Source organism: Leuresthes tenuis, unplaced genomic scaffold (assembly GCF_036924035.1).
Source record: "Leuresthes tenuis unplaced genomic scaffold, fLeuTen1.0.hap1 SCAF_2, whole genome shotgun sequence".
NCBI classification, from domain to species: Eukaryota; Metazoa; Chordata; class Actinopteri; order Atheriniformes; family Atherinopsidae; genus Leuresthes; species Leuresthes tenuis.
The window spans coordinates 7,975,342-7,996,759 of record NW_027325356.1 but is presented as its reverse complement, the minus strand read 5'-3'; the positions used below and the strand labels follow the sequence as shown (position 1 = coordinate 7,996,759).

General features: G+C 39.4%; 1 protein-coding gene across 1 annotated transcript in view; it reads right to left on the bottom strand.

The window, feature by feature from the left end:
• Positions 1-938: 938 nt before the first annotated feature.
• Positions 939-21,418, bottom strand: part of ddb1 (damage-specific DNA binding protein 1) — a 43,242-nt gene continuing 22,762 nt past the window's right edge. Inside the window, exons 16-27 of the mRNA XM_072380042.1 lie at positions 18,943-19,150; positions 18,631-18,726; positions 18,190-18,301; positions 16,567-16,690; positions 13,690-13,854; positions 13,071-13,165; positions 9,617-9,787; positions 8,879-8,988; positions 8,070-8,239; positions 4,660-4,762; positions 3,858-3,981; positions 939-1,636 (exon numbers count right to left, since the gene is read on the bottom strand). Of these exons, the coding sequence (XP_072236143.1) occupies positions 1,553-1,636; positions 3,858-3,981; positions 4,660-4,762; positions 8,070-8,239; positions 8,879-8,988; positions 9,617-9,787; positions 13,071-13,165; positions 13,690-13,854; positions 16,567-16,690; positions 18,190-18,301; positions 18,631-18,726; positions 18,943-19,150 (1,562 nt within the window). The 3' untranslated portion in view covers positions 939-1,552. The remainder of the gene's footprint in view (positions 1,637-3,857; positions 3,982-4,659; positions 4,763-8,069; positions 8,240-8,878; positions 8,989-9,616; positions 9,788-13,070; positions 13,166-13,689; positions 13,855-16,566; positions 16,691-18,189; positions 18,302-18,630; positions 18,727-18,942; positions 19,151-21,418) is intronic.

Below are 21,418 nucleotides of genomic sequence, written 5' to 3'. Positions count from 1 at the left end.
TAACATTTCTGCCCAAAGCGGAAGTAAATTAACTTGTCTGATCTACATTACTTTCAGATCACCTTAACACAGTAAACATATATCATATATTGCGTTTCCTCATTTTTTTTTCCCTTTTATAAACAGTCGGTAATTAATTAGAAAAAGTTACTGTGCATAATTAAAGTTTCATGGCATTAATTATGCGTTTATTATTGCACAATAAATGCGTAATAATAAACCCAGAATGAAATCACAACATTTTTTTTTTAACAAAATCAGGCTCTCTGACCCACAAAACCATAAAAGATGAAAGATAGATGTTGCTTTATTATCTAAAACAACAACAAAAAATCAAACCAATGTGTCTTATAGCCAGTGGAGTTGACATATCTGGCTGTGAAAACTCTAATATATAATCTACTTCTTACTTGCTTTGTCACACATTATCCTAAAAACTGTATGGTTTAATTAGTAGTTTCAGGTCCTATTTAATACACCATTAATCTTATAGAACTATGGTGCCTTTGGACTAAAGCAAATGGATTTAGAGCTAGGGTAATATCGGACTTACAAGCTGCTAAAGTATAGCAAATGGTCTGCAGCGTCATGTCCAAAAACACCTCGACATGGGGGGGGGGGGTGTTAACTAAGCATATACTTCAAAATGTTTTTTTTTTTTTTTACAAACTTCATTTTCAATGATTTCAAACACTATCAGCTAATTTCATACTTTTCGCCTATGTAGGAAGCCTGCTTAGAGAATATTCATGTAAATCCATAAATAGGTTCTTAGAATGTCACAGGCTGAGGTAAAGTGGTGGATCAGCCACTAACCGACTAATATTGCCTCCCCAGAGCTGAGCAGCTGAAATGACACGCATCAATTAAAGATGAAAACAGAGCAGAGGAGGTTCTTTCTGAGAGGAATAAAGGTCAAAATGTGAGGCACAGACATGAACAGTACTAAAGCAAAGTTTATTAGGATAAAACAAAGAAAACATCACAAAGACAAAATAGCTATAAATCTATCATTTTCCTCATTTTTGTTTTTCATACAGCATGTTTTACTCCAGACTTCAATAATAAACTTGAAAGTGAAAATCAGTCAGATTTAAACTGTGAAGTGCAGAGGATCGGCTAACTTTCAACCCTTTGTGACTGTCACAAATATCCCAGAGAATTGTTTTGGTGAGGAAAATCTTCAGGTTTTTCCTTTTTATAGTCACACACTGTCACACACTAGCCCACACAATCCCACACATACGCGCGCGCACACACACACTCAAACACAGACCAAGGTCTTTACTTTGGTCTTTCTGTTCAAACAGGTTGCTACGCACTTCGCCTTGAGACTCCTACCTAAATAAAGAGTGTTACACCCGTCATGTAACACCCTCAGGGTCTCAACAGTTGACAACTCACTGAGGTCTGAAGGACGAACATGCACACACTGTTTATTTATAATTATTTACACATCTGCAACGCCCAAACCGTTCCCCTCCCTGGGAATTTGCCCATTCCTTTTCTGGGCCGTCTTCTCACTCAGTGGGGGTCTGCATGGCGAGCTAAACTAATGGATCCTCGTCAGCTCCTCTACTATCTTAATCACCTCGTCCACTGTGGCTTCACGCTTCATGCCGCTGCCATCATCGATCTGAAATGGAAAGACATCAAGCAGTAAGGCTCCACTGCTCAGACAAACCCCGTCGACGTCACTTACATCACATGAGATGACAAATGTGGCATGCGTTTCACTCAAGCCAATAATAATATTCAGTCCCGTTTTATAGTTTTACTTCAGCTGATTTGAGGTTTAATCTTATTAGCTCCTGGAAATATTTTACCCTGTCTGCACATATGATGGAGTGCCTCTTTTCCCCTCTATTTCTTATAAAAATTATTTCACCAGGAGGTTTAAACTAAATGTTTTCAACAATACTGCATTCATTAGTCAAGTCAGCAATCAACAGTAGTTTTTTTTTACAATCTATAAAGAGTCTGCTCCATGTTTGTGTAACTTTGTTGTGTTCATATTGTTGTACAGTGAATAGGTATTGTTGACTGTTTGGCATCTAAAAAGTTGTGATCTGTTTACTTGATCCTCAAGAGCACAGCTTCAGGTCTAATTTCCAAACAATTGCAGGTAAAGTATATAGTTAATATTTCAAAATATGAATATTTTCAACTACTCAGAGATGCAAATGAACAACTCCTGCTGAGGCATGTTTTATATTTCAAGCAATGTTCCAATTTTAGCAGAAGAAAAGGTTTTAAACCAAGGTCTCCTGCAAAGAAAAACAAAAAATTAATGTATCAGTTGCTCTTCAGAAGTGGGAAAGGCTTTTTAATTAGGTAAAAGGCGCTGTTTTTAGTAAAGGAAAAGGGACACTAAGCATAGTTTTGTTACCCATTTGCCAAAAGTGATTTTGCCACCTGTTCTATCACAAGGGATATTCCACAGTTTCCTCTCAGAGCACAGGAGCAGCTAAAAAAAACCACTGTCTTAAAGGTTGCATCAAGTTCAACATTGCTTTAAGTGAAAATGTCAAAAGAAAGCGCAAGACTAGTTCCTTAGCAGAAGAATAACGAGGTTATGCAAAAGGCTACTATTAATCAAGCGTTTCTAATTTCATCCATTGATAATCACAGCAAACTGTCAAGAGGTTGCCAATAAGTGATGTGGATTGTCGTAGTGCTTTAATGCTTTTTTAAAATATGAATAAGTTCACAGAAATGAAAAAAAAAACTCATGTAACATTGTTTTTTTTCAGTCATCTGTGAACTCTAAAAAACACTTATTCTACGGTTGTACAAGCTGAGAAGTAAACATGGCAAAGAGAAAAGAGACTGCTGCCAAAGCTGAGCTAAATTATTTAAAAGAACTAAAAGGGTACTGGCTGGAAGAAGATTCTGAAGTCCAATTGGATTAGATTTCCAATTCATGGTGCAGTCCTGAGAGGTTTGTGAGGAAGTAAAATCACTGATGATTCATTTTTAAAGTTTACTCCTCATGCTTTTTACTCTATTCTGTTCTAGGACTGGGTAACTGGACAATTCGGAATAGTTTGATTTTAGGTCCAGACTGCCAACATAAGGCAAGTGTAGTCGTACTGATGGACAGTTTTTTGTATTTGACAACATAGAAAAACTCAGTAATACAGCTAAAAATGTTGCATGCACAGTGGAGTCAAGCTGCAGTTGCAGCTCAGTCCAGCCTGGAGAAGCTCGACTGTGTACGTTTTCTGTCGGACTAACATCTTTACGGGCATTCTAAGTTCGGTTAGACTTTTTCTAACGTCATGTAAACATGCTTACTGACTTTAAAATGAGCACTAAACAAGCAAAGAACCACAACTCTTTCTTGGCCAATCAGCAAATGACAAATAGAATTGAATATGAAGGAAAACGCAGCCCTGAAGGTCCGTTTAATGTGATGAGCTGGGCCCGTTTAAACTCATGGATAAGCAGTATGTCCTGAGCCAACATCACAGCACCACCGACATTTCAACTGTCAGACATGGAGGTGGGGTTTTATTATTAGCTTAAAAATCTAATTTTATTAATCATTTAAGAATCAAGTCTCTCAGTGCAACAACGACAGGTTGGTATTTACTGGACTTTCCAGCGTGATAATGAATATGAACGTGTGTGCAAGTCAGCCATAATCAAGGATTTCTGGGAGTTCAGGGATTTCTGTTGGAATATCCTTCACTGAATATCTTAGTCGGTAAGATCTGAATCAAGAAAGAAGCATCTGCACGAGGAGGGAGCTGAAAGTCTAAAATTAACTACCGGAAGCATTGTTTGTTGGCTTACAGTGAATGGCGAAAAATCACTATTTGGAATTACAGATGTGGGTGAACATGCGCTCCTACCTGTAGGGTGCTGACAACCTCCTGCATCTTCGCCCGGCCGAGATCCAGAAAGCTTTCAATCAGGTCCCCGTCGATGAATCCCGTGGCCTGATCGGTCTTCCGCTCTGTATGGAAGGACCTCCAGGTGTCGCGCCGTCAAGGAAAATCAATACAATGCTGTTGATTTTGCCTGACAATGGTACCTTGAGTACAACAACGCATACTTTAGCTCAGGCAGAGTCAACGAATATCAAGTACAACGGGGCGAAAATCTAATAAAAACAGAAAAAGTGACAGCTGGTATCTGATTTTAAAAAGTAGATCAGGCTTAACACGCTCCAACTGTGACACAGAAAGAACACAATTTCTTTAATAATTTCAAAATGTGTTGTTACTTTAGTTAACCTCAAATGCATCTGCAATCTCCCTCAATTCTATCGTTAAAAAAAACCAAACATTTTCTTTGATCGATCTTTACTGAAACTAACAATTCTTTTTAATGATTTTGTCAACTCAGCAAATAAAAAGTCCTCTCAGCCTTTTCCTTAAGCTAAAAAGGACTTAAGACAATTAATCAGTCATCGAGATTGTTTATGAACTCTCAGCATGAATGAATGAATGAAACAATATGAATTGTATAATGAGATCACATAGGCTGAATGGTGACACACAAATCATTCAAGCATGAAATATTCATAAAGCACCTTCAAAACCAATTAAAGACATTATTATTGCTTCGTCCTTTCACTGCTACCTGTCCGTGAGGGTCACCTGTGCTGCTGTCACAGACGGTCGAGCGTAAGTGTGAATTTCAAAAGGATATAAGCTGTGCTCGATCTTGCCCACGCTCTTGATGACCTTGTTCAGGCGGTTCTGTAGGTCCAGCAGGAGACTGTACCAGCCCTCGGACAGAGACGTCACCAGACCTAACACACGCAAACACAACCTGTGGTTTTTCTTCCAGGTGGAAAACATTTGAACCTCACAACACAACACAACAACAAGTCTTAGGACTGGATTTATTATGGAACTCACAACAGCTTTGTTATTAATAAATTAAAGCTCATTAGTGTGACTCCCAACACAAGCCTCACACTTGAGTGATGGAACAATGATGGGAGAACACCAACATGATTTTCATGCTTTAATAATTTAGGGGATTTTGCTAATTTCAAAGCAACTTTGCAAATCTTACAGTCAGTAGAGAGAGAACCTTGTGCTCCTCTGCGGTAAAAAAAAAAGTTCTGTGACATTTGATGAATAAATCTGATGCTCTGGGGAAGCAATCGCTGCTCAAAACTGACGGCACACAGACAGATTACCGAGTGAAGAGCTAAACCGATTTGCAATGCAGAGTTTGTCTCTCAGTGTATGATACAATTAAAGTGTTTTGGGACAAACAGGTAGGAGCAGTCTGAATAACAGCAGATCTGCAACTAGCAGTTATTGTCAATCTAATTTCTGCTGCGGATGATTTAAACGTGTGATCTATGTATTACACATATATACGTCTGTTATTGTACTTTTTGTAGGTTTCTTCATGTTTGTAGGAATCTTTCTTAATGCAAAGAGGCCAATTGAGAGCAAACTTTCTTTTTCAACGAAGCCCTGACATTAAAAACACAACAGCAGCAGAATAATGACAGTACATCAAATTTAGAAAACCAAAACAGCAGAAAAGGAAAGTTAAGTTAAGCATATAATTGATAATTGCATGCTCAAGAAGAAAAATACAAACACATCCATCTAGTTTGCTCAAAATCTAAATCTAAATTGGTTTAAATGCGTCAAGCTATCCAATTGTATAGAATAGAATTGTATAAGTTTGGAAATATACAGTATACAGTTTGGAAACTATTTCACTTAGAAAAGGCGAAAGAGTTGAAAGTTGATCATCCACACTCTGTGTTGACACATTAAAACTCAAGAGTGATATATTTTTGGGACCTAGTACAGTCTGAAATGGATTGGGGTTGAGTGGGATGTGAGATAACAGAAGTTCACCAAGAAGAGCTGTGCAGATAGATAGTTACTGCATACAATTCCAAGCCCGTTTCATCATAGAGAATACAGTGAAGGAGTTCAGATGCATTTATCTATGAGAAAAACCTCCGAATATTTAAAGATAAGTTCAACACAATCTGTAAATAACTTTCTATGCTTGAGCAGGTGGGAAAGTTTGTGCATTAATGAAGGGAAAAAAATTCATTATCTTAATGCCACGGATGGAAATGCACATAGATTGGATGAAAACGTGACTCAAGTGTCTATTATTTATGATTTTTTTTTATTGTCTATTTCTTATTTTCTATTTTATTGTCTGTTTTTTTTTATCTAACTTTTTTTAAGTCCACTACAAAAATCAATTAATCGACCAAACAGAGTCAAAAAGTAAGAAAAACTTAAGAAGCTTAAGTTTTGCATGTTTGCTAAAATCGAATTAATTATTAGAAATGATTCACTTCCTGACAGAAATAATACTTAATGCTAAGCAGAGCAGTTAAAAAGCCCAGACCGATTATTTGCCCAGTTCAATTCATCACCAACTGTCTAAGAACGTGCATTTAAAATAAGTTAAATAAAAGACATTTAGCTTTCTGATTAAATCATTTGATAGCAGATCTTTTTCTCAGAAATCGTGGACCCTCCCATTTCACTTTCAACCCAAACTAATTGTGATCATCCTCTGATCACAAGGTCAAGAGTTTCCACAGACAGATCATAAGTATATGAGAAGTTTGGCCATTTGTTTGTGCAGAATGATCTCGTGGCCTCGCAGCTTCTTCCCGGAAACGTTGAATATCTCACACCAGAGCGATAACACCTGCAGTGGTTTTTACTCTCTCTACACGCCACAGATCATTTTGCTTTATGAGCGACTGTGGAAACTTTTCACAGGAAAGCATGACTGCGGTTCTCGTTTCTTATAAAACTTTCCTCTGAGAATTTTTAAAGACTCAGAATGCTGAGATGAAATGATGTGTTGTGTGCTGCAGCTCTGGGAGTGCAAGGCGTAAATTACATCTGTGTCCAAATGATGTGCGCTCCCTCTTTCATCTGAGCCACAATTTCTGCCAGGCTGAGAGAGGAAAATGTGATTGCTTTCCCTTTTGTCATTTTCTGTAAAGAAAATGGTGGTTTTGGGGAACTGGCTGTGACAGATGTTTGTGTACTCCTTAAATGTTCTGAGGTCTGAAATACTGACAATTCCAGTAATCTACTGACTGAAAGACAGCTTTCTGTGAGAGGATATTATAATTAAATCTAAAAGACTGTTAACAGTTCACCAGGAATGCTTCCCTGGTTGGCTTTCTCTTGTTACTGTGAAACATTTGCAAAATGTCTGCAGAGATGTCTGGGATTCAACCTGAGTAGCAGGGGTATCATTTCTGAAAACACATACAGCTATAGAGTTTAAAGCTCTGCAAACTAGATCCTGTTCAGGTTCAATAAATCAAAGGCAGGAAAGTGGATATTACAAATAAATCCCTAAGTGACAGGACACCACTAGGATTGTCTGAGAAAACAAAGAAAAAACAACATAAAGAATTTAAAAGCGCTGGAGAGGGAGTTGTTTGCTTTCTTGCCAACAATTGAGAGACAGAACCACTGTCATATCTCAGTTATTGTAGCTTAGCACACAGACAGCCTGAAAACAGAGAAAACCTGACTACCAGCACCTCCAGAAGCCCTTTTTCACTTTACATAGTTCTACTCAGCTCAATCCAACACAAGTTTGAAGTATTTTTTTGTTTGTTTTAGAGGTTCCAGGTGTAGGGAGCAGATTCTATCAGCAGGCCACCGATTGGTCAGAGAGAATGATCCCGAGCTGCTGTATGAACAATGTCACAGCAGCAATACTGAACTATTGCAGATAAGACTTCCTTTGCCTAGTTGTGATGACGGATTACAAAGGTTACAGATTAACTCACGGTTCTTTTTCCCTCAACTAAAAACACTAAAGTTTTGGTGTCCTATCTCCGTACTTTGCCAATGAAAACTTACCTTATAAGGCAGCTGGAGCCAGATTAAAATGAGAAAATAATCAATTTTGGGGTTTTAGGTGTGGCAACATTCAACAATAGCCTAACTCATCCCCATGAAGTGACTTATGGAATCAAAGCTATTACAAACATTACCAGAATTCCCCAAAATGTTTAAAGCACACCAAAAATGTCAGTAACAGCTGTGCTTGTGTGACAGTGCTTGTGTGAAAGCTCCCCATGCGCTCACCAATCATGCCGTTGACGGTGCCGAATAGGACGGAGCCCTGGGTGGGCGTGGAGCTCTCCCCAAGGTTCTGCAGCACCAGTGAGCCATGGCAGAAGACATTTACAAACTCACCGAGGTGAAAGACCCCCACCTCCTGCAGGTGCTGCCGCTCCTCGTCAGTAGTGGCCGCACTGACCGCAGCACGGAAACCGGAAACAGGACAAAGAACGTGGCAGAGGGGATATTAATGTCAAAGGAACAACTGGAAATTGTTTGGGGTAAGACTTTGTCCATTAATCAAAAGAATAAACAAGAAGGGCAGAGACATGAGGAGCGATGGAAAAGGTCAGAGAATGATAAAGACGCAATGGTAGAAGGTTGAGAAACAGTGAAGAGAGCAACAGGAACACAGACGAGACGCAAAAGAAAAGGTCAAACGCATAGAGAGGTCCAAACTGATAAATTAGATGGGTAATGAACAGTGGCATAAATGTAGCAAACACACTTCCAGACCATATCTTTCTTCCTTCCCTTTAAAGTCAAAACTCATCTAATAGTGAAATTACAACAATGAAAAACGTTGCAGAGTGGAGAAAAGTTCAGCAGACAGATGAATCGTTATTTCCCCACAATAAATGCATGAACCATTCTGCTGCACAACATTCTTATCAATGATGCTGCTCTAAAAGCTATTGTGGGACTTGGTGCAGAAGGAGCAGCATTCTGATGGCACAGTGGTGGTTTGAGAAACTTTTTGGCAGTTCAGTAATGTAGTGATTACAAGAAGAAAAAACTTAAGAAGAGAAAACATCAGAAAAATGTTTTCTCACCTGTCCTTTTGGCAGACAAACAGATTGAAGGCGTTCTCCGCCCCCAGAAAGTTGTCGTCATCCAGAATTTCTACTGCACTCATCCAGTTAGGATTGAAATCACGAGCAATCTGAGCAAAAATATGAAGTGGGTTGAAGAAAGTTGTGAACAACACAAACGTGCCAGCAAACACCAAGATGACTCTCGCCTTCAAGTGTATACAGCGTTATTTATGAGCAGAGATGGGCCAACTCCAAACAAGAGCTGAAGGTTTGGCATACAATCAATACGTTTCAGCACAACACAGGAATAGTAAATACCTCTGAGAGCTGTAATGGACACACTGTGAAGTTGGGACGTCTGAACAGACAGAGTGCTCTAACATGTCCTTTCTAATGAGTTGATAACATGTAACACTGTTAATCCTCGAAAGAAAACAGTGTAAAACAGGAAGTTTAGCTTAGTTAGATGCTAATGATTTAGGTACAGATCAAAAATAATTTTTTAAAAAGTTATGAAACTGAGAACAGAACTTGAGCTCAACAGGGTAAATATCTCATCATCAAACCTCTTCACCTTTCTACCGTAAATCGATTTCAACACTGCTCATCAAAACACTAGATAATACACACTTTATGCTGCAAAAAAAAAAAAAAAGATGAAACGTTCAAAACGAGCCTTGGCTGAAAGTCAAAATTGATTTGCAACATACAATCCTCAGCTTGAAGCATTTTCCAAAAATCTGCCTCACATCTCACCTCTTCAAAGTTGCCCTCCATGGGTTTGTACGCCAGTAGCAGGACGGACCTCATCAGGTCTCCCACCAGGATGAAATCCCCCTTGGTTTTCAGGTAAAGGGCCATGATATTGTTATAGTGGTTACACTCTGTCCTCAGCTCCTTCTCAGCCGTCCACTCGTACAGACGGACCTGAAACAAACAGCACAGCTGTGTGATTGCTTGTTGTCAAAATAATAAGTGGATCAGAAAGTAGCTCCTGTCGTATATGATGTACTGCACTGTCATTTTTGTTCCACGCTGCCATCATTTTGGATACGATGTGCCTCACCGAGTCTGAAGTGGAGGTGCCGATTAACAATACAAGTTACCAGCTGCCCGATTAATGACTGATAACGGCTAATTAGTCACATCGTTTCACACTGTGCGCACCGTCTACCAATTATTAAAAATGGTTTAGAGGTGATTGAGAGGCAGAGTTTGTGTTGCTAAAGACCTGTTGATGCCAAGAGAACCACAAGATGATGGCAGAGTTAAGAGCTCCAACAGGTCTGAACAATCCAATGGACAAATGTCCAAAGTCCATACAAAAGCAGATTTTATAACGAATTGCTCATTTGGTTACAATTTTAAAAAAATGCCCAACTTTATAAGAACAATGATTCTAATTTCACGGCATTCTTTTTTTTCTTACAATCTACCCAACAAAATTTGAAGCATGTTCTTGTTCAACCTTTGTTTTATATTGTTCTAATTTTTTTTTTTTATATTTTTCTACGAAGCACATGGTGCATTATCTGAAACTTAATCCATTTGTATCAATATAATTGTCCCATTATTCATCTCTTCCCCAACAGGAAACTTAATTGACCAAATAAAAAGGAAAAAATGTATGACCATATATTAGATTTCAACATATCTACACGGTTACAACATGTGAGAATAAATCCTGAATCTGATGTATTTTATTTGAGATGAAAAAAAACCAACACTATCTGCATTGGAATGAATTAACATTTAGGGTAATAAACCGTTTATGGTCTTATTGAGGGGGATCAACACCAAATTTGATCTTAACAGAGAATATAAAGTTAGAACAGCTAAGTTAGCTTAGAACTAAAGACTGCAAACAGGAAATCCGACATCTGTCTCTGAGTGAAGCAAAGAAAATGTGAAAAAGTTCAACAAAAACTGAACATGTTCACAGCATTTGAAAAAGAAATCTTCACACACAGAACTACAACGCGTCATGTTTATATGGTTTAAAGGTGCTAACAGTGAGCTTAAGGGTGCCTATAGACATCTTTTTGTGTTTTTTTTTCTTACATCGTGACCACATTTAAAAAAAAATCAAATTTTTAATCCTCTTAATTAATTTCTAAGGATTCTCTTTCAACATTAGATTACATTAGGAGTGTAACAAGCAGTGGAGCTTATGGCTCAGCATTTTCCACGACTTCAGAGCAATAAAATTAGTCAATTAGTCAGGATTTCACACATAGACTTGAAGAATCGATCAACTTGCTCGGTGGCGTCAACCCATCGGAGGTGAAAAACAGTAACATGGCTTATCTCGCGTTAGAAAGACGTGCAGATAATTCTGCTAAGATTACAGCTAATGTTGATTATGTGCATTTGTTACAGCTCAGTGTGATAATCTCTCCCGTAGTTTTGTTCTTCTGTGTGGCTGTGCATGTGTTTATTACAGAAACAAAGAGAGACAAGTGAAGAGGAGCCATAACTTACTTGTTACTGTTGGTGCAATTAAAACAAAAGTCCTTTATTTATTTATTTAAATTTTCAGTCAACTTTATAAAAGATGCTGCTGAGCCTTGGAGCTCCCTGCACTTTTTGTTTGAACTGTAAACTTTATTTACAGTTGATGTAAAGTTATCAACTGCAGTATGCATAACTTCGTGCTTCCTACTCATTCACACACATTCATACAAGAATGGATGCATCGTGGTATGCATCATCATGATCGATGGGCAAGCTGGAGTCGAAGCGCCGACCTTCCATTTGGTGGGCGACTGCTCTTCCTTCTGAGCTCCAGCCGCCTCAGACTCAAGATGAGATTATTTCCATGCGTAAAATTGTTCAGAAAAAATCTAACAGTGTGACTTTGATGAACAAATGAGAGCAAAGCTTGGAAAAGGCTTTTACTGTTAACAGAGTGAGGCAAGCCGGTCTGCTGTAAATTAAGCTGACTGACTGCTTGCTATGATGACACAGAGGTAAAGACATTGATGAGAGAATAAATACACTTTTTTTTACCAAAATATCAAACTGATTAACAAATGGTCAAAAAAACTCAACTAATTTACCCGAGCCTCTAACATTCCTAAAATGTCACGCTTCTCATGAAGAGGATATTGTGCAACCAATTCAAATCTGACTGTGAAGAAAATATCAGAGCAGACCAGCGAAGTACATCCAAGTGATAATCAAATTAGTTTTTCAAAAATTTTAAGTCGTCCGAGAAAACATTCTGCAAGCAACTAATGTCAAATGATGTCACCATGTCATGTTTTCTTCAACTGAAGCTGCTCCCAATGCGAGAAATTAATATCCACAGATGGACAAGTACTTGGTGATATTGGTGAATATTTGGTGATTGGTGATGATTCAGTTTGATTCAGAGTGAATATATTTGTTTGGAGTTTGTGGAGTCAGTGAAGGTGAAGAAAGAGAGCCGTGCACTACGAGTGAGTCCCTGTACCCTGATGAGCTCCAGAAATCTGAGGCCATAAGTATTTGATGCGTGATATTTCCAGATAACGCTGCCTTTCAAGCTTTTAATCCCTTCAATCGATCAACAGCTCAGCATAGATGAGAGTGGTATTACAGCGCAGCGAAGGGAAGGCGGTTTCTTTCACACTGTATGTCAGGTAATTTCATACTTACTCACGTAGGATGAATCTATTTAGATATAGCACCAGACAGTGAGTAAGATGGCACTTTTCTTTCTGGACAGATCACACGCCTCTTAAACAATTACAGCGAAATAAATTCAAAGCAGCCAAGTTATCTGGAGGTTGACCTGCATGACAAAGACAGCAGTGAAGTACAGAATCTTAACATGTTCTCAACATATTGTGAAGGATTATGCCACCGGTTTTCTTGTCAGGTCTGAACATGGAGGTGAGTTTCGGTCACCATGAAGGGAAACAGAGCTTAAACAAATGTAAAGCCTGTTTGTTTGTTACAACTGGACGTTTTCCCACTACACAGGGAGAAAAGCAGCATTTGCTGAATTTGGCTTCAATCTGAGGACCAGATGGGCAATTCTACTGTGGGAAGCAAATGACTACAGAGGTGCACTAGAGTAGATCATTTTCCAAGGGCTGCGGATTATGATCTACTTGCACCAGCAAGTCTAAAGAGTTTCTGAATGAGGACGTGTAAAAACATAATCGAGCAAAGCAGTGGCTTTACTTTTCAGGCTATTCAATATGTCAAAACTTTCAACACTTACTGTGCTATTTATGCTGGCCAGCAGTTTGCCATTGAACTCCACCATAGAGTAGACCGCTCCTTTCACCTCTTTTTCAGCCACAGTTTGGAGCTTACCTGCAGGATACATCAATCAGTCAGGGTTCAGCTAATGCATCATGTGCTAAACATGAGATGTTTAGTTAAATTAGCACCAACAAATACAACTGAGAGAGATGTGGGGAAAATTGAAGATGAAACAAGGCTGCATTCAAAATAAAGGTGTGAGTAAAATAAGGGGCTTCAGTGTGGTAAATGAAATGCAAGCTTTGAATCTTGAAGGGGAGACGGTGTGAAAGGAACTGAGGAGAATCAGTAATGGTGGTGGGGGTGGGGGGTGTGGGGCTTCTGATAAAGAGTGATAAGAACATGATTAAGTGAGAGGACAAACGAGAGGACGGTAGGACAAAGTGTCCGTGCGTAAAATACAGGACAGACTGCCGGGAGGAGAAAATCAAACTAGGTGAAGGGGAGCAGAGTTAAATGAGCTGGGTGAGAATACAAGCATGATAACACTGAGCAACAAGAAAAGGAGGGCAGTTAGGTTCGTCTTCTGAAACCAGAGAGAGAGTTTAAAGAAAGAAAACATCTTGGTGACTGACCGTCGGTGTAATGGAAGACAACGATGCGTCCCTGCTTGGGTTCGGACTCCTCTGGGTACACCATGGCAGTGCCGACAATAAAGTACACAGATGGGTCTTTTCCCAGACGACATGACACCAAGCTGAGGGCATACTCGCTGGGGAGGAACTGATGGGCATGAAGAACTGACAGACAAACACAAAAAAAAACTCAAAGAATTGGAAATCTGAAAAGCAAGAGCAGCAGAATTTGTACTTTCAAAGGATTTAACGTTGATCTGTCCTGCTTACACGACTGTTGTACAATCGGATTGGAAAAATACATTTCTAAAAAAGTCACAGAAGAAAAACACAAATCAAAACTGTCCTCGTGTTGCCCGTATTAAAGCTGCCATATAAAGGGATCGACCTCAGATAAAACCACTTGGTGTTGCACATGAGCAGCAAAGACCAAAACCAACTGAGCCAAAGGTGAAAGGGAAACTTAAAGTGGAGTCCCTTAAACTGCTCATGGATTCTCCATCTCAGAAAAACAGACCATTTTGGACACTAACCTGATCTCTCTCTCTCTGCGGGACTCTTTTTAACTGAGGAATGTGGTTTGTTCAGTGAAGAAAAACTAGAGCTTTGCTTGCTCCTACAGTGACTCGTGTCTTAACGTGAATCACAGCTTTCAAGACTTTAAGCTGCATTATCACAGCAGGAAACCTTTCAAGCAACCAGAGTTTTTAAGCTTTCTTTGGCCACCTCTGTTTCAACTGCAGGGGATAAAGAGAGGTCCGGGGACAAATTTCAGCGTAACAGGGCCCAGGAGGAGAGGGAGCATTTTGGAGATTGCTCTGAACCTTTGGGATGGGTTTGTAGCACTGAACATTTTTGACTGGGGGAGTATTCCCAACATTTTATTTCCACATGTCTCAGTCATCTGCAATAGCTTATAAAATTAGTTAACTTTATGCTGTACCACCGTAATAATTATTGCTGTGTAAAAAACAACATTAAAACTCAAACATTCATTTCAGGAGCTCCAGAATGAATGAGGAGACAGAGCTCAGATTGTGACAAGAAAGTAGAGCAATAAAAGATAAATATGATTAAGTCACAGCGGTTCTGCTCGAACACACAGATAAAAAACACAGAAAACTCCTTAGAAAAGTAACATTGACAAATTTTCAGTTAATAGAGATGAAGCACATTGATTTGTGGGTCAGCACAGCCCCTGCATGAATGGAGAACTCAGGCAGCAGTTGTCATGACACCGAACGTGATTTGGAGCAATGAAACGTTAATCTCCTATATCAGTCCATGCAATAAGATATTCAGCTACAATTTTTAGGTTAACTGTAAAGCACAAAAAACAGCTTCCAACAAGCACTGACGGGGTGGAGCAACACAATTCAGCAGACTTCACTTCCTTAATCTTTCCTGAGCAATACATCTCGGTGGAAACGCAACAGGTCAAGGGTTCAAACAGTCTTTTAGTTCAGGGCGAAAAAAAGCAGATACATTCTGGGGGCTGCTGATCGAATTGCACATTTAGTTTACTTTCATAAAGCCACCTCTCAGAGTAGCATTCAGTTTGTGCCTCTCATTGGGACTTTTCTCACCCCAATACAGAGCGACACGTGAGTGGTTTCATTGCATGCCAGCAGGGTCCCCTGTAGATGCTCAAACTCAACCACTCACAGGCGAGCCCAATGGAGTCAGCCTCTCTAGGTGGGAGCAATAATTTCTTGACACATAAAACGAATGCTCGAGAACAAAGGATTATGAGAAAATCAAATACGACACCCACATGAGGAGAAAGATACACTGTCACATCTTCAAGTAACAAACAGTTGCTTGCTGCAGAATTGAAGTTAAAACGGCTGTATCTTGAACCTTTACATTATTTGACAGCCTGTCTTTGCTTTCTCATCCAAAATGCTTACAGCAAATAATAAAATTCTTATTATTCTGGTCCTTTTAGACTTAACTGCCAGATATCTCAGTCAAACTAGAGAGAGGGGCAAGTTCAACATTATCATCAGGAAGCAAACTGAAATCATCATCTGTGTCACTGCACTGAGCAGAGACATTATCAATCTCCCTCACTCCTCTGGTAATTTACTGCATCTGTCAAGATGATTTTTTTATTTATTTTTTTAATGCTGTTTAGCTCATTAACCTGGACAGTTTCTATGCTGAAGGAACTGATAACATTAACAAGCACACAAATCACAAAGTGCTTCCACTGCATTAGAATGTTTGTCACAGCATCGAAATGAGATGTTATCTGGAGGCGCAGTAATAAAGTGTAGTCAGCTGTGGACCCAGGGAGCTGAACAGTCCCTGATCTACATATCATTAACATATAACAGACTCTAATTTATGAGGGTGTGGTAACGGCAGGGTTCTTAAAAGAAAGGCTTGGTGCACTAAAATCTGCATTGCAAAACAGAAAGGAGTAAAAGCCCGCCACATCCACGAGGCATCATCATGGAGATGGCCGGCGCGACACTGAAAATGTTCAATCATTCAAAATTAAACTGCGTGTGTGCTTTAGATTCTAGGATACAAAGATATATTCTATCCATCCATCCATTTTCTATACCTCTAATCTAATTTAGGGTCACAGGGGGGCTGCAGCCCATCCCAGCTGTCATTGTGCGAGAGGCAGGGTACACCCCAGACAGCTGACATGATAATCATAATCACTGAGTACAATTATTAAAAACGGGACGTGAGATTACACTAAGGATGGCAACAGTGTTGAGACGGACAAATGCAAACTTCGCAGATTAAAACGTGTGCGCATTTATTTTTAGATCCGTTATTCTCCCAAGTTGAGCACATTAACATCAGACGCTGCATATGAAAGCAGCAGCTCTTTGAGTTCAGAACGATCAGCTGTCTCACCTTCAAAGGTGTGTTGATCCACGACTAGCAGACTGTGAACCTCCACCTCCTCACCAAAGGAGGTCTCATGTGGAGAGGTGCTGCTGGGGAAGAGCTTGCTGGAGCTCACGCTGCTGGAGAGTGCCTGTAGATTAATGAGATGGGACAGGAAGAGGAGTGAGTACAAAGATGGTTGTAGTGCAGGGCATGAAACAATTCAAATCTCTATTTCTGTCGGAGATGTATGAACACCACCGACACCATCTGCAGCAGCAGATGTGCTGCATTTAAAATCAGGAAGCCATCACTCTGGACATCGCATGGGAGAGGCTCAGCGGCAGTGAACACTAACACAAACAATAAAAGTACACAACTGGTCCCTTGATGAGCTATGGAGCCAAGCTGATCAAACAACACATAACGTCATTCTAAACTTACTGAAAGGACTTTCTGATTTGCTCTCAGAGTGACCTCAGTCTCAAGTTAACACACTCTTTAATAGTGAGTAAAATCTGACAGTCAGTGTCACGATCATGTCTTATGTCGCAGACATTTGATTTTAACTCCTGCTGGATTTGGAAATTTGGTTGCAGACACGCACAGAGACCAGCGTTAGAGCTGCAGCCCTGTCGCTCTTCTTACTGTAGCGTTTGCTCTAATGTTGCTGTAAACGAGCATAGCGCATATGTAGGTCTGCATATGCAGACTGTTTGATTATTTGATAATAATCACACTGCTTATAATAAATAATGCAGTGTTTCCCAAGCATGGATAAGACTTTAACACCCTACACAGGTATTAAAAGCATATTTAGCAACCAATTAACATATTTATTTGGTAAACTGCAATTGGATCTTTGTTTATATCTGATATGCTGATATTTTCCAACTCATTTTGGCCAACAATCGATGCTCACACCATTATATGCAAATATTCTTTCTATGTAATTGCATAAAGAATATGAAGCGTACCCTGTGGGGGAATTGACAAATTATGCCCGCTTATGTTATGTGATAGCTCATTAGTATAAAATATAATGCTTTGCAAATGTACACATTTACTGGACAAAACAAGTAAACTACTTGTATGCAAAACTTTTATTTTTGTGTAACATCTTCGAACAAAGCTGTGAAATTTATCCTAATTCAACAAACTTGGAGGATGATCCCTCTCTGAGACGTATATGTTGACAGCCACAATCCGGGTAAATTTGACTTTACCTGCATGTAAAATTGAATTTAATAATTCATTAGCTTTTATCAACGCTTGCATCCTGACTAACAACTGATTTGGGGTATTCCTTTAATAGAAAGTTACTCAAATAACGCTTCTGTGCAGCCGTGGGTGGGTCAGTTAACACATTAAAAATGGGTTTAAGTCTCTGATAAACGGAAATATTAAATTCTCAGACTTCATGAACCTAAATACACACAACGGTTTGATTTGAATCTTGGTTTAAAGATTTTAGCTCCAACAGACCTGCTAGGAGACGAGGTGACAGGACAAGACATTTGTCTTCCTGACAAGATCCCAGTCTAATGTTATAAATAATGTCCTTAGTCAGCCTGCTTGGTTAGATAAGAGTGCAAAACAAACAAGCCCCCGGGTGTTTTTAAATCCCCCCACAGTATTGATATATAGTACCTGAGTGCTTGCACTGGGCCGCACGGCAGATGTGGTGCCGCTTACGTCTTGAATCTCCACTCTGTTGGACAGAACCCCAAAACACTGGGAAACCTCCTGGTAACAAATCCGCCTGTAATGGTGTAAAAAGGAGAAGGAGGGGAGGGAAAAACCAGAGGGATAAATACAAGTGTATGTGGATGTAGAAACTAGGCTAAGCTGTAAGAAACAAAGGGCTTCAGGAACTTATTTAACAATGCTGAGTGTTGGCTGTCATTTACAGGCTCGAAGAGAGGATTAGAAATTATCCAGCAGATATATAACAAAAGCAGCAGAGGGGGAGCAGATACAGGGAAAAGGCAAAATCACAGCAAATATGAAAACATGCAAAATATTTGCACAGATGATAGATGTGAAACATTCATTTCATGTTCAGTTACGTGTCAATACTGAAATACTGACCTGGGAGACTCGTAGAGGGGAACTGTGCGAATGTGGAGTTTCTGAATTTCATCAATGGTACCGATGGTCAAGGTGCTGTTGTTGGCCAGAGCCAGACTGAAGAGGAAAAGAAAAAGAAAGGAATTGTAGCATTGAAAGGGGGGGGTACACTCATCTCCTACAATTCAGAAACATGAGACCGAGTGAATTTCTGTAGTCAGTGGAGAGCAGATGTGAGCCAGCTGTGTCAGCTCAAAAAATCATTGAAGCGATCAAATGGAACACGTAAAATAAGAATATAAGAATAAAATGGCATAAAGCTGTGCAGCTGACCTGTCAGGGTAGCCCTCAGAGTTGAGCGGGCACATGTAGTTGACCTCCTTGAGGTTGACGTTAGAAAACACCAGCTTGTGGTTGGAGGAGTAGATGACAGTGGGTCGGTCGGAGCAGGCAAAGACGTTGGAAGTAGAAAGGGATCTGAAGGTCCTCAGCACGGTGGGCTGTGTGCCAAGGGTCACCTTCTTGCGCTCACTGAGGGCACCTGGGAAAAAGGAATACGGTTGAAGCCTGTGTTCCGGTTTGAAAGTTGTGTGTACCAATCACATTTTGGGCCAAAAGACCACTTTGCAAAGCTCCTTTAACCAATAAAGTTTGTCCTTGTGTGCTCGGTAAGCCCTTGAGCCATGTGTAGAAGCATCCATCTTTGTTATATTTGTGTTTTTTCATTTAACATGTGTGCAGCCAGTGCTAATAATAACGGCACTTATACCATAGACTGGCGTCCTGTTCCATCCCCTCTAACTAACGTATACACTATGGGACTGTGATCCTATGATCTAAGTAAACCCAAGCAAAGTTAATGAGCACATTTATATGCACACTCATATCGTAGTTGTGAGTCCTGCCCCCTGTTTTTTATTCAATTCGGTGCCAGTGGTTTACAGGGGTGCGGGGAGTAATCTGATTATATTCAAATCCCTGTGTACATTCTTATATCATTGTCCTAGTCCTTGGTCAGGGAGTGCTGCTTGTGTACAGGTTTTTTTCTTTTCTAACTGCCTCCAACCCAAATCTGAAAACAGTTCACCAACTCTTCCCTTGACTAAAAAAATAAATAAATAAATGCATCTGGAATAATTTCAATCATTGACTTAAATCAGTCAGTTTAATCAGTCATTTCCAGATACATTCCAAACACAACTGCCAAACGTGCTCCAGCTCCAGCTTCTCAAGTCTGACAACTCGCTGCTACTCGATGCATAATACGACTCTAAAATAATTATCTTCAGTTACACTGGTTGTATGGTTTATCTGACAAAATTTGAACTGTGAAGAAATTGTGCTGGCCATTAATCAGTAATGATGACAATAATTGTGAGTTCCATCTCTAAAGGACCGTATTCTAATACTCATCACTTATTAATAGGGGTTAGTGTCTCAAAAACATCTGTGATATGATTATAAAACAATTACAAGTTAATGCATCTTTTCCTTTTCTATACAGGACATCAGTTCTCTCACCATGTGATAACAATATATTTAACTAATAAAACAAATAGAGGAGATGCGGCCAACTAACTGGATGTTTATATTTTCTAACATATTTCTCAGCAGTGAAAAAGAACATATAATAAAAAAAATGTAAAAGTTAAAAAGCAGGACGCTTAATACAAACGTTGCATGTTTTGAATCACAAACAAAGTCGCAGACTTCTCAGGTGCAAAGAGCTGTACACTCACTCATGTTTGGAGCGCATGAAGCTATCATCTGTGATAAAGTGCGCAGTTACAGCGACATTAGACTGTGACAATGCAGTCTGCACAACATGTGAGAGATAACCCACCTGCTTTTTTAAAAAATGATTCCAGAACTACAGATTTAGTGTCAGAGTGTGGGAATCTCTGCGTCAATATGATACAAGAAATGTTTCATCTCTCCTCAAAACACTGGTTCTCAGGCTCAACATGGACGCAAATCCTTGACAATAAAAGTTGCGATAGTTTGTAATTGCCTTTGTTACGTGGAGCCGTTGAAAACCCTGAAAACTTGGTTTCACAGATTTGTTGTGTTTCCAAAGTATTTTAAATCAGCTTCACAGAAGTCAAAGTGCTTCCATTTCCCAGTTTTAAACACGGAGGGTGCCGTTCATCTTGTGCATCTGATAGACTGTTCAGAAGCTTCACTTCTGCTTTTCCTCCTTTAGCAATCCGTCCACTTTACTTTACTCAGTAAGAAAATCCATTTTTGGACATTTGTCAAGCCATTCAGAACCTCCTACCGCATCGTGATGCATTAAAGATTCGATATTCTTCCCCCTCATGCTTACATGTTAATGTCCTGATGATGTTAGTTGTAATGCTTATCTTTTTTCAACAAAAATGAACAAAAATGAGTGAGAGAAATGGCTGAATTAGAAAGATAAGAAGTTAAGATTCAAAATCTATTCATTCATCTGCATTCATTGAAAATAAAGAAGGAACCTCACTGTCGGCTTTAGTAAGATCTGGCTGGAAAGTCCAGCTATTACCTCTATAACCTCCATAGTTGTTGAGTCTGATTTAAAAAGAAATAAAAGAAAAAATCTGCATCCTATCTGCTGATTACATGGAGAGGTAGTGTACATGTGAATATTTAAAGTGGACTTCTTATTCAAAGCTGTGTCCACTTCCTGCTCACCACTAAACAGCACACACACAGTTAACAACCGGTTTCTGAACCCAGGAGAGCATCAAACACCTTTTTCTTTCAGACCGAACACAGAGTTGGACAAAACTGACTAGTAAAACACTAGGAATAATTAATAACATTC